Source organism: Chroicocephalus ridibundus, chromosome 9, assembly GCF_963924245.1.
Source record: "Chroicocephalus ridibundus chromosome 9, bChrRid1.1, whole genome shotgun sequence".
NCBI classification, from domain to species: domain Eukaryota; kingdom Metazoa; phylum Chordata; class Aves; order Charadriiformes; family Laridae; genus Chroicocephalus; species Chroicocephalus ridibundus.
Window position 1 is genome coordinate 26108912 of NC_086292.1, and position 12972 is coordinate 26121883.

The 12972-nt window shown below is 45.4% G+C and overlaps 1 protein-coding gene across 1 annotated transcript in view; it reads left to right on the forward strand.

The window, feature by feature from the left end:
- Positions 1–12972, forward strand: part of SIN3A (SIN3 transcription regulator family member A) — a 34404-nt gene that overhangs the window by 15151 nt on the left and 6281 nt on the right. The window contains exons 8-17 of the mRNA XM_063345717.1: positions 312–470; positions 1627–1716; positions 3167–3285; positions 5074–5284; positions 7413–7529; positions 8254–8492; positions 9676–9859; positions 10043–10616; positions 11148–11317; positions 12418–12591. Coding sequence (XP_063201787.1) covers positions 312–470; positions 1627–1716; positions 3167–3285; positions 5074–5284; positions 7413–7529; positions 8254–8492; positions 9676–9859; positions 10043–10616; positions 11148–11317; positions 12418–12591 — 2037 coding nt within the window. The remainder of the gene's footprint in view (positions 1–311; positions 471–1626; positions 1717–3166; positions 3286–5073; positions 5285–7412; positions 7530–8253; positions 8493–9675; positions 9860–10042; positions 10617–11147; positions 11318–12417; positions 12592–12972) is intronic.

Sequence of the window (12972 nt, forward strand, 5' to 3'; positions counted from 1 at the left end):
ATACCTAGCGGAAAGCTGTTTCGGTATCTAGCCAGAGTTCACAAAAATGTGCTTTTGCTGTTTGTTTCTTGTGGTTTTTTTTGGAGTGATCTTTTCCTGAGTGTGGGAATGGGGTGAGGGTGATAGACACTGTTTTCTGGCCATAACTTGTCTTTTAAATACAATCCCTTTGCCTGAAAGGGTTGTTCTAAGACTGCAATAACTGCAGTAAAATACATCGGTCATCTAGAGCTAGGAGGAGCAGGCATATTTTTTTGCCTGGATGTGTGGAACTCAGCTCTAATGATCTTATGGGTTTGTCTCTAAATAAGCTGTTAAGTAAGACAACTGCAGAGAAAGTGGAATCGGTAAGAAATGATCACGGTGGCACGGTGAAGAAGCCACAGCTCAACAACAAACAGCAAAGACCCAACCAGAATGGCTGTCAGATCCGACGGCACTCAGGAACTGGAGCAACCCCTCCGGTGAAGGTAAGAGCGTGCGATGCTCCTTCCACAGCCCTGTTTTTCCCAGGAGCCTGTGGCAGAGCAGGATGCGTTTTACAAGTCTGTGCAATTTTTTGTGGCACAGGCTGCAGCTTGAGAACACAGAAACTAACGCTTGCCTTTAAAGAAAACTTTTAAAGTCCTTGTTTCTAAGCACAAGGCTTTGTCTCGAATTTTCACAAACTGGTGGTGTTATCTGTACCTAAGGGTAGCGATAGTTACTTTACTGGCTTGGAAAAAATACGGTTTTCCCCACTTTATTAGGGTGCTGCAGAATGTCTGGGAGGAGTTGTATTGGTGCATAAAGTCTTGGTAAAGTCGCAAAATAAATTTGTCCAAAACTCATAGTGGTGTTTCTCAGGCACGTGGGAAGATAAGCTGAGGGAAAGATAAAGGTGTGCCTGAAAGCTTTGTTGTAGTAGAACTCGGAGCAGATCCAGCACGTTTTGAGAGAGCGAGGCTTTGTAGCATAATACAAATGGTCTCGTGGCCAGGTGGTTTAGTGTTTGTGAATTAGAGGCAAGTTGGCCTGCTTGTTTTGAAGGTGGTGTATCTTGCTTTGTCATGAAAAGCATCAGCATGCCTGATCGTATCATTTAAATCCAGTGATTTACTTCCCCTTCTGCACTTTCTGCTCCCCTTTAAATGAAACACATTTTAGAGGCGGCTTTCAGAGGGTGTGGAGTATGGTATGGGGAAAATAAAGGCTCTTGCAGTGGAATGCAAGAGAGAAAAAGAAATATGCTAATTTTAGGGAAGTGTAAGACTTAACCAACTGGGTGAGTGATAGGAAAAAAAACAGATCTATTTTGGTAATTTTGAAATCTAGTTAGAAAAATGAGATATGCTACAAACAGTGACTGTTTCAATCAACTAGTTACAGAAAAGGATGCAACAGTGTATTAAAAATATTTGGAGTTCTATGCTACTGATGAACCTTTAAGAGATTAACTTGCAAGACACACTTTCATGCAAGTTTCCTTCAAAAAGAAAAAAAAGCCACCTTTCTTTTCTTTGAAAGCAAAAGGTGGGGTCAGGAAGAGAAAAGCCTTGTGTGATAGATAATCAAAATATAGCAATTTGCTCTGCTGAACAGCCCTTTTTTCTTAATTTTTCTTGCCTTTCTTTCTTTTGTTAACAGAAGAAACCAAAGCTGCTTGGTTTAAAAGACCAGTCTTTGGCGGAAGCCAGCAAACATGGTGTGGGGACAGAATCTCTCTTCTTTGAGAAGGTGAGAAGCGAGGTTCAGAGAAAGCCATCTCGTGTCATTGATTTATATTCTTAGCGTGTATACATTTGGATTTTTATCACAGTCAAGTATGTGGTGTATATATCACCCTGATAACATTTGTCAGCGCGACCTCAGATGTATTGTGTGACCTCTAAGTCAGATCTGTTGAATTTTTTAAGATGACTGGTGATCTTTTTTACGTGGATATTTGTGTCTTTTCCCCAGAGGTGACTCTTCAGCTTTTCACTCACTGCCGATGCCATTTATTTGCAGGAATGGGATTTTTTTTTTTTCCTGTAAGGCACGCTCCAATTTTTTTTCACCTTTATGAAATCCCTGTCTATAAGCGCTGATGTGTGTGGCGTGTCTTACTGCGTTGGCACAGCTTGCTGTACCCATCCGCAACCAGCTGCCTGCAGCGTGGGAGCTCAGTTTACAAAGCAGCTGATTCATGTCGACGATTTTTTTTTTTGCTTGGTTTTTTTTCCCTAAGAGATGAATCTTAATTAATTGCACAGTTGTTACCTGTTGCTGGTTTACCACACAGAACAAACAAAGGATGTGTGGGATGTTTTCAAGTAGTACCTTGGTGTCTTCCCTAAGATGTCCATACATTTCCTTATGGGTCAGAGGGGAGTATATAGTGAATGTAAACGGGCCTTTTAAGTAATATTCATGTGTCAGTGAAAGTCTTGGTTGCTCCCTGGTGATGTGGTGCGTTTTGCAGCATGCTGTAGACCAGCTAGTGGTAACTGGGAACCAATCTATTGCTCAGAAGATGTGTAGGTGTTAACATGAGTAAACCTAGAAATCCCTGCTGCAGAATTATAACTGTGATGACGAATATCTTAATGATGATAGATGCGTATATGCCTTCTGTTCTTGTGGGAAAGGTAATGGTGTTGGGATGAATTGTTCAGTTTCCTCGTACTGTTGAGATAAGGGATACAGAAGCTGCATTCTGTGTGATAACCCAAGCTGTAACACAGGCAAGGGCTGGAGCGGTGTTACCCAGGGCACAGGTCTCTCTCCCCTGCTCCCTGCTTGCAATATTCTCTAGCGTTTAAAGGCAGCCTGGGGGGTTTTGTCGTGCCGCAGTTACGACTGACGTTGTCCATGATTTGAGCATTTTGTAATCCATCTGTTAGGGATTTTTTTGAGGGATTTCATTCTTCACTTTTAACTCCTTTCTTCAGTTCTGGGTGCTGATAGTGCAGGGCATACCCAGCGCAGAGGTGGCTCACGTCAGGACCTGTTTGTCTGGCCCTGTGTACGGGGCAAGTTACCCTCTGTTCAGCTCACTTAAAGATTTGCGTTCCTATTCCATGCATAATCTCTGTGCATTGGTGGGAAGCATAGTGTTGAATCCAGGTCTCCTGGACAGCAATAGCATACACAGCTTGATCTCACCCTGACGGCAACTGTGTTCCTCTTTTCCTCTCTCTCTAAGGTCCGCAAAGCTCTGCGTAGCACAGAAGCGTATGAAAACTTCCTTCGCTGCCTGGTTATTTTCAACCAGGAGGTGATCTCCCGGGCTGAGCTCGTGCAGCTCGTTTCTCCATTCCTGGGGTAAGTGGAACCCATTTCCTTACGTGAGGTGAGAAGCTTAATCTGCTTGGTCTGTTTCAGTTGGAAAGCCAGGAAAGAAACGCTAACCTTTGTGGTCATTCAGGGGAATGCATATCATGTGGGTGTGTGGCACGGAGGAGGAGGAACACCACTCAGGGAGACGGGCGTTGGTTTCTTGGGGCTGCAAAGTACATCTGAGACAATAAGGGCCCCGCTTCAGTTTTCTTTCCAACTTCCTGCTCTTCCGCACTTCCCTTTTCTATTCCTTATCCGAGAGGAGGTGAGAGAGGGATTCCTAGCTGTGTCTCGGCAGGCGGCATTCAAGAGCAGTGCTGGTACTGCTTGCTCTGTGTCTTCCTTTTTTCAGAAGAGCAGCCAGAATTATTTAGCAGCTTGTTAGTGCAGTCTCTTACTCTAGAATCACAGATTATTTAATTTGAGAAAAGACTGACTGTCTAATTACATACAAAATGTCATATAAAAAAAGAGTGCTGATATAAACTCACTAAAGTTTCCCAAAAGCAGCTGAATTATGTCATGAAGCCAAAAATAAGAAATACTCTAGTTTAAATAGTAATTATGACTTCCATAATTGCTAGTAGTGTACAGCACAACTCTATCAGATAAAACCAACTGATATCCTCTCATCAACTTTAGGCAGCAAGATTAATGTTCCTTCTTCCTGCTAATCGAATTCTTGGTTCCAAGGGAGAAGGCAATAGCAACATAAATTTGGGTTCAGGACCCCATTACGCTGGCTACTGTGCAAAGAAACTGCCCCAAGGAGCTTCCACTTTCTCCGTAGCTCCACTGGAATTAGTCAGGCACCAGCAGGATGCTGTGTTTAGCTATGATAGGCGAAATATTTGACAAAAAATTCTGCATTTCTCCCATCTACTGTCTGTACTCCTAGCCGTAAGGATGAATATCTGTATTGCGAAAGGTATAATACAGTTTTCTTACTCTGAAGTTGGACGTTATGTTCTGTCATGTAATGAAAAAGCAATAAATGAGCGGTGATTCAATTAGCCTCAGTACCAGGTTCAGTTCCTCATACTGCCAGAGCTTTGCGTGAGATAAGAGGAGTTGAACAGATGCAGTATTGCAGACTAATAAATTCTTCAGGAAACTATGCAAGCAGGTGAGCTTGGGCCTTGCAGGCAAAGGCTTCTTCATAGTTCGTGCTGGTCTGTGTATTTGGGGGAGGCAGCGCTGGTCGAAGCGATTGCTCAGCACTGAAGTGTTTTGCCGGGTAGTTATGGAAGCGCTTTTCAGTTTCTTCTTGCTGCTTTTGGAAAGGAAAGGTCTGTTTTAAGGCTAAGGATGTTGGCAAACAAGTAGGCATCTGGCCTGCGTTCGCTGCTGGGGTAGTTTGGGAGACCCAGATGAGATCCTGCAACAAGTGCTGCCCCTGGAGTGAAAGCTATGTCTGCTCTGCCTTGATTGTCAGTTGTCTCGCGGGGACTGTATGCAGGAGGCATGTGGAGGGTATATCGGTGCTTCTCTCTGTATCCCTGGCAATATGAGGAGGTAATTCTAAAGCACCTTAGTTGCACTGAGAGAGCAATCCACCACCTGATCAACAAACAGGTACTTGCTTTCCATTTGATCGGGCTCTGTGCAAGTGGGATTGAGCAGAGAGGATCCTCTCTCCCCACACGGGTCATTCAGAGGGTCTTCTTGGACACAGGCTGTCTGTAGCAATCAACTGTAGCCTCAGCATTGCAGTTCAGCACTGTTTGATTTCTGCTTAGCTAGTTTTTTTCACTTCATCCATTTTATTTTTAGGAAATTCCCAGAATTGTTCACTTGGTTTAAAAACTTTCTGGGGTATAAAGAGTCTGTTCATATCGAGACGTATCCAAAGGAACGGGCCACCGAGGGGATTGCCATGGAGATAGACTATGCCTCTTGTAAAAGACTGGGCTCCAGCTATCGAGCCTTACCCAAGAGCTACCAGCAACCCAAGTGCACGGGGCGGACTCCACTGTGTAAAGAGGTAAGATGCTCTCGGCTGGGAGTTGCATGATAGAGGAAAGCTATTCCCGGCCTTCTCAGAGGGATGGAGCAAGGAGGAGTGGAACAGGATGCGGAATTTATTTTGTATCCCTGCGTTATGCTGAAAAGGTTCCAGGGGGTTTTGGGACACTTCTGCTCTCGTCCAGCTGAGTTGTGCTGCTGCCTGTGCCCCAAAACTGGCGCTGGGCATGGAGCTGGGGCCAGGCAGCTGCCTGGTTAGCTCTGGTCCTGCACCCAGGTGTGTGCGGGCACCCAGGTGTGTGCGATCCCCTGGCTCGGGATCATATATGTGTTGGAGCCCAAGGTGAGTACACCCCAAAGTGTTCCTCGTGGCGAGCAAGTGCTTGGCACTCCTGCAAACATCTGGATCGTGGCCAGAAGCTATTGCACAGGGCTGGGCGTCAGTCTAGGAATGGGTTATGCCAGAAGCTGGCTGGGAGATGCGATACCCACACAGCTTTGGTGGTTGGCATCCGCTCTTCTCCAGTGGTGCTTGTGAAAGGGTTGCATAAAGCATTGCAGGGGGAACAGCTGGAAAAAAACCCAACCAAATAGTCGTGGTGTTTACTTAAATAAAATGTAGGAGCATTAGATATGTATGTTTCATGTAGTGTAATGTGTGAAAAGAACATGAAGATTACAAACTTAAGAACTTGAAGTAGAAAGTGAAAGAACTAGTTTTCTGTATATCTTAATGTGATCTTGGGGATCTTTTACAAGGCAGTACCTAATTCAAGGTTATTGCTACCTTTTTACCCAAATTCCCACTTAGTCTCCTTTCAGAGTTGTCTCTGGTCCAACCTTAAAAGGTTAACCTTAAAATCACGTTTTCTGTAGGCAGATTCTCCCACATATTCCTCGCATGCTTCTTTCTTTCTGCCTGAAAAGTGAAGACGACCTTTTGTCTTGAGAAATGGTGCCTTGCTTTGGGAGATGTGCTCCCTACAGGGGAGCCTTCTTGGTCAAGAGTCAGTGCTGGTCTCTTGACAAAGGGCTGCAGCATCAGATGTACTTTGTCATTAATGTACTGTAATGACCTTTTGATCAAAGTGGGAACGGTACTGGCTGATCCTGTTCCTTCACTGGTATTGAAGGGGATGTTTTGGAAGTGAGCGAGCTGAATGCCAGTTAATTAATGTGTTGGTTAAGGGTGTTCACTGGGGGAGGGGAAAGCCCCAGAAATCCCTTCCCTGGGCGACTGCAGTCAGCAGTGGCACCTGCAACATGTAATGAGGAGATTGCCATTTGGGATCATCATGGGTTTTGTGTCCTTGTACTCCTTGAGACATGAGGAGGATGAATGTGGGTGACTGAGTTGCAAAGCTAGCAGTGGTGGTAAGTGTTTTCAGCTGCAGTGGTGGCAAGATAGTGAAAACAACCTGGGCAAGAGACAATTGTAAATTTGGGTTTGTTTTAATCTAAGTCCTGACATATCTCTCAAAAGTGTCTTGTGTGATGCAGTTATGAACTTTTCTTCCTGTGCGAATCTAATGACTCAGTTGTTCAACCTTCAGGTTTAGAAAACCAGGACTGACTTGCCTGCCAAAATCTCTGTTTCTTTGCCTTTGACCTCTTTGAGGCTTTCCTGAATGTTCTCTTCCTGTTTTGGAGGTGGTGAAAGCTGCAGGTGCTCAGCCGCTTTGTCAGGAAAGGTGTTGCTGGGGTATGGATTTATATACCCAATTAGCCTTATTTGGAGGTAGAAACCATGTACTGTCTAATGGTTGTGTTTGACATGATGACCACCCAGTGCTGTCGGTGGTGAATCACACACATGATTAACCAGCTGGTTGCAGTTGACTAATATGAAGTAATGGAAAAGCTCCTTTCACCTTTCTTTTTCTCTTCGCTTGCCAGTTTTTTCTCCCAGCTCCAGCTAATGAATTTTTCAGGCTGCCTGGACATCTTGATTCTGGCTGTTTGGGGTTCTTTTGAGGATGCCAGGTGGTGTTTGGGCTTTGGAAAGGACACACAGTTTTTCCGAATCCTTCTGACAGGAGGATCTACTTCCGAGGGAATTAGATCCTCCTGTCAGAAGACCGGGCTCAGAGACAGCCAAGTGGAGCCCCTTGGAAGGCTGATCTTGTCTCCCCCTCTCTCCCTCAAAGGTTTTGAATGACACCTGGGTCTCCTTCCCATCCTGGTCCGAAGACTCCACATTTGTGAGCTCCAAGAAGACACAATATGAAGAGCACATCTACAGGTGTGAGGATGAGCGTTTCGAGGTAAATTGTTTTTCCTTGATTCATGCCTTGGAAAGCTTGGGGTTCTGTGAACAGTTAATGATCTTGATATAATTATACCTTTAATACTGCTTCTTAGAATCTGTATTTGTTGTGTGTCTGTCACCTGTTCTTTGCATAAAAGCTTGTGTTCTCTTAATGCAAGAAGCAGCGGCTGCGTAACCACCTCTCGCTCCAAGATACCGACCCTGCCCCTCACTTTCTGTGCATAGCTCTTCATTCACACTGCTCCAGATGAAATCTTTCAATGGCCAACATATAATCGATGCATCTTTTCTGTTCTTACTGCCCACGTAGCGCGCAAGAACATGCATTCCCCTGTTGTAATCCGGAAAGTGATACGTTCAGGATGTTAAATGATTGACATTTTGACTTGAAATGGAAGTTAGCTTGGCAATTACCTGAATATGCTCAGATTCAGCCCATCCTTTTGTAGAGTAACTGTCAATTGTGTTCTATTCCCAGGTGGAAAATGTAATTTCCTAACACTATCATTCTGGTAGCCTTTAAATTCTTAACGCGGTATTATCTAGGTAGCAGATGAAATATAATTGGATTATTTTAGAGCAGCTGAACATGGAAACCGCTGCTTGAGAACATTTTGTTAAACATGCATGGCTTCTTATTTCGTGTCACCTAAATGTTAGCCTCTGTGAAGTATCATGTTTTACCTATTCAACAATGGCTAATGCACTGTTCACTTCAGCTGGATGTTGTCTTGGAGACCAACCTGGCAACGATCCGCGTCCTTGAGGCAATCCAAAAGAAACTCTCGCGCTTGTCTGCCGAGGAGCAGGCCAAATTCCGGCTGGACAACACTCTGGGTGGCACTTCGGAGGTGATCCACCGCAAGGCTCTCCAGAGGATATATGCTGACAAAGCAGCCGACATCATTGATGGACTTCGAAAGAACCCATCTGTGGCTGTTCCCATTGTACTGAAAAGGTACCGACTGCTCTAGCACTCTGTCCCAGGGGCTCTGCCGAAGGATAATGCACTATATGTGATCCAGACTTATGTAAAAGTAGCTAATTCCAGCCCCTAAAGGGTGTGACCTCCACGAGGCTGTAATTTAGGAAGTGCATTTTATGTTCTGGTCAGTTGCTGTATTTCATAATAATCACCCGGAAAGAGGGAATTACCCCTCTGAAACAAACCTAACCAGCTCAGCCGGAGGGATGTTGAGCTTTTGTTTTCTCCTCTTAAAGCTTATTTCTTCCTCGATGTCAGCATCATGTATAAGATGAGGAAACTGTATTGTGTGGATTGATCTAGGGCTAAATTTGATCCCTTTCCGAATCCCGCAGCTGTGACATGACTGTGGGCTCAGATTGCGGTAGCTGTGTTGCCCGCAGATTCCCAGGCCAGTTTCTGTTGTCAACCTGCCCTTCCTTGGTCAAGAAAAGGAGTGGATACTGCAGCTCCCTGGGGAAGCTCGAGGAGACGTGTAAAGAGGAGATAGTCTTCCCGCCTCTGTGGGGCTGTCGCTCCCATGTTTCAGGGCTGTGAGAGGTGGGGGTAGCAGCCTGACCCAGGATACCCGCAAGGTCACAGCTTCCCTACCCTGCTGCAGGGACACTCTTCCTGTGAGACGGGTCTTGAGCTGCATCAGGGCTGCTTTGCTTGAGATACCGAGTCTGAGGTTCAGGAGTCCATTCCCAGGAACCTCGTGTTGCTGCAAGGCGGTAACTTTTTTAATCATCCAAACTAAGCCGCTCCTTTTCAGCAGCTGAAGCTACACGACTTTCTTGGGATTTCTGAGTGAGCTGGGACAGCTCTTGTGGCTCTCCTGACCCTTCAGCCCCTCTCCCTGCTCCCGACAGCGGGATTAGAGGGACGCTAAACCTTCTAGCTGTCCTGGTGTGCCGCAGGGGGAAGCACAAGCCTTGAAGCTACTTTGTTCCTGAGCTGTGTTACTTAGACACAAGAGAAGCCCAGAGGGGTTTATTCAGAAGAGTGTGTGCAGGGTGCACCTCCTGTGAAGCTCCATTCTGTGGGACAGCTTTCATTTATCCCTGTTTCATAAGGAGTTCAGCTCTTCTCAGCGCTGGCCAGGAACCATCGGCTTAGGTCTTCCTTATATACTCAGAGTAGACCTCTTAGCTCACTCTTGTTTTCTTGATCCAAGGTTAAAGATGAAAGAGGAAGAGTGGCGAGAAGCCCAGAGAGGATTTAATAAAGTCTGGCGAGAGCAGAATGAGAAGTATTACCTGAAATCCTTGGACCACCAGGGCATCAACTTCAAGCAGAATGATACCAAGGTCCTGAGGTCAAAGAGTCTCCTCAATGAGATTGAAAGCATCTATGATGAGGTAAGAAGGTCACCAGTAGTTTCCTTCCCTCAAGTTTCTGTAGTTTTCAAGCTCAGTTTCAGTTTCTTTTCCTCACCACTTGATGAGAGAGGAGGTCTGCATCACTGGCAGAGCTTTCTGAAAGGGTCCTGTGTGGAGAGAGGTGTTTTGGACTAATTTTCGTGCTGTGTTTCTCACTTGTAGAGGCAAGAGCAGGCTTCAGAAGACAATGCTGGAGTCCCCACAGGCCCACACCTATCACTAGCCTATGAAGACAAGCAGATCCTGGAAGACGCTGCCTCTCTCATCATCCACCATGTGAAGCGGCAGACGGGAATCCAGAAAGAGGACAAGTACAAAATCAAGCAGATCATGTATCACTTCATTCCAGACCTGCTGTTTGCTCAGCGAGGTGAACTCTCGGATGTGGAAGAGGAGGAAGAGGAGGAAATGGATGTGGATGAAGCAACTGGGGCTGCAAAAAAGCACAATGGTGTTGGGGGCAGTCCTCCTAAAACCAAGCTGATGTTCAACAACACGACGGCCCAGAAGCTGCGGGGCATGGATGAGGTCTACAATCTCTTCTACGTGAACAGCAACTGGTACATATTCATGCGGCTGCATCAGATCCTGTGCTTGCGGCTGCTGAGGATCTGCACCCAGGCCGAGCGGCAGATCGAAGAGGAGACACGGGAAAGGGAGTGGGAGAGGGAAGTGCTGGGCATAAAGCGAGACAAGAGCGACAGTCCTGCCATCCAGCTGCGACTGAAGGAGCCTAGTGAGTGCCTTCTGGTGGGAGGCTGGGGAAGAAACATACTTCTAGTCGTAGTGCGTTGACAGGGCTTACTTGGCATCTTCAGGCATGTTACATCAGTTGCCCTTTAAGACAAGGGTATCTCTGATATGCCTACATCGCCTTTTATCATCGCTGGGTAGCACTGAATTGAGGGAGGAGAGGGGAAGGTGTGGGGTACATGGGGCTCGAATAGCAGAATGGTAATATACAGCAGTTATTTTGTAAGAGCTGTCATTTTACCCTTGGTATCTAAAGTATCCTTGAGTTCGTTAACTAAAAACTTTTTTAAAAGTCTTTCAGAAGTAAAGGCCTCATGGAGGAGGCTAGAGCTGGAAACCAAGAGATTATGAAAGTACCTTTGGCCTTAAAAGAACTCATTTAAATGTCTATAAAAGACAAACTTAAGTCTATTCCAGTAACTCTTCAGCTTGATTGGGCAGTCTGAGGACCAAAACTCAAAGCGACCCTTCCTGGGGATGGTGTGTTCATCTCTCCCATTCTCTCTCATTGCAGTGGACATTGATGTTGAGGATTATTACCCAGCCTTCCTGGACATGGTGCGCAATCTCCTGGATGGGAACATGGACTCATCGCAGTACGAGGACTCCTTGCGCGAAATGTTCACCATTCACGCCTATATCGCCTTTACCATGGACAAGCTGATCCAGAGCATTGTTCGACAGGTGACTGCCAGTAAAGGCTGGAGGGTGGATGGTCCGAGGTACAGAAAGTAGCCAGGATGTTTGCTGCAGTGAGAGCCCAGACCCACATTGGAGGGGAATGTTGTATGCCTAAATGGGTAATTTCAGGGGTAAACAGGTAAATTCTGGGTGTTTTTTTAACACAGCTCTAACGCTGGTGTAATGAGATATGATAAAAGGTAATTTCTGCTGTATTTAAATTACTGAGAATATCCTCTCTCTGCATAGAGAGTTCTCCCTTTGTTTTCCAGAGGTTTTAGGATATCACTATTCAATTCTAAAGCATCTCCAGAGCTAATCTTGCTTTACCTTTAAATGCCATTTAATTCTTTTTTCACGTAATTTCTTTCCTTTTCACTGGTGTTGTAGGAGCCGTGCATGCCTTTTCTGAAAAGCTTTGTCTCTTTTATCTGACTGTTTGAGTAGCTCATTTTGGCTGTTCAACTCTACTTCTTTTATTGGGCTGGTAGGAAGAATGTGTGACCAAGGGAAAAAATTCTTCATGTGCCTTTTTGTAGCATAAAGAACAAAAACAGACACAAGGGACCGGCAGTGGAATGGCTTGAAAGGCCTCTCCTCTTTCAGATGGGTGGTGCTACTTTTCAGAAGCCCTGTATATTTCAGTCCAGAGATGAACTGAATTTGAAAGACGGTCGAGTGACTTCTGATTTTTAAACTTGTACAAAATAAGGATTTGATATTAATCCTCCCATCTCTGCTCAGACACAGCAGCAGCACCTTGCTGTGGAGGAGATATACTATGTCACGGTGCTCTAGCCCTTCCTCCCCTGCTGCTGAGGTTGTTCCCTGCCCATAGGTTTTCTCCGAGTTAGCTGTACTTTGCCACCTGCTAATATTTTTATAGATATACTGTGTTTTTTACATAGCAGCAGAGATCATCTGCAACTTTAAGAAACTATGAAAAATGTAGCTTTAAACTCCTGCTTTTTCAGCCTTTTTTTTTTTTTTTTTTGGCTTGGGTTTAAACCCGTGGTTACATCTTTGTTTGTTTCTGTTCTGTGCTGATGGACCCATAGCAGACTCCCTGATGAACACCTTCCCCGTGTTCTTGCTTTTTGCAGCTCCAGCACATCGTGAGCGATGAGATCTGCGTGCAGGTAACAGACCTCTACCTGTCGGAGAACAACAATGGAGCAACAGGAGGTCTTCTCGCTTCCCAGTCTTCTCGTACGCTTCTGGAGGCCGCCTACCAGCGCAAAGCTGAGCAGCTCATGTCAGAGGAGAACTGTTTCAAGGTAAAGCCGGGCTGTGAAACGTGGTGTAAAAGCAGCAAGCAGCGAGGGGGATGCCTTTTAAGATGGGAGAGGCACCAGTCCTTTAAAAAAGGAGCCTTGTTTAGGCACCCAAGAGCCCTGAGGACTTTCTGTAGCTCTGAAAATTGAAAGTTTTGGTGGTGTGTCCCCAGCCTTTGGCATGTAGGTTAATGCTTCTGTAAGGGCCCCTTGGAAATGAGGTTTCAAGCAGAAATACATTTCCTGGAACAGCAATGAATATTCCTTGTGCATCACAACATCTTTGAGTTGTATCATATGGACCGCTTTGCTGTCACTGGTTTTAATTTGTTAACTCAAACTCTCCCATTTAGCTTGTGTCTCAACCTTTGTTGACTGTGGGAA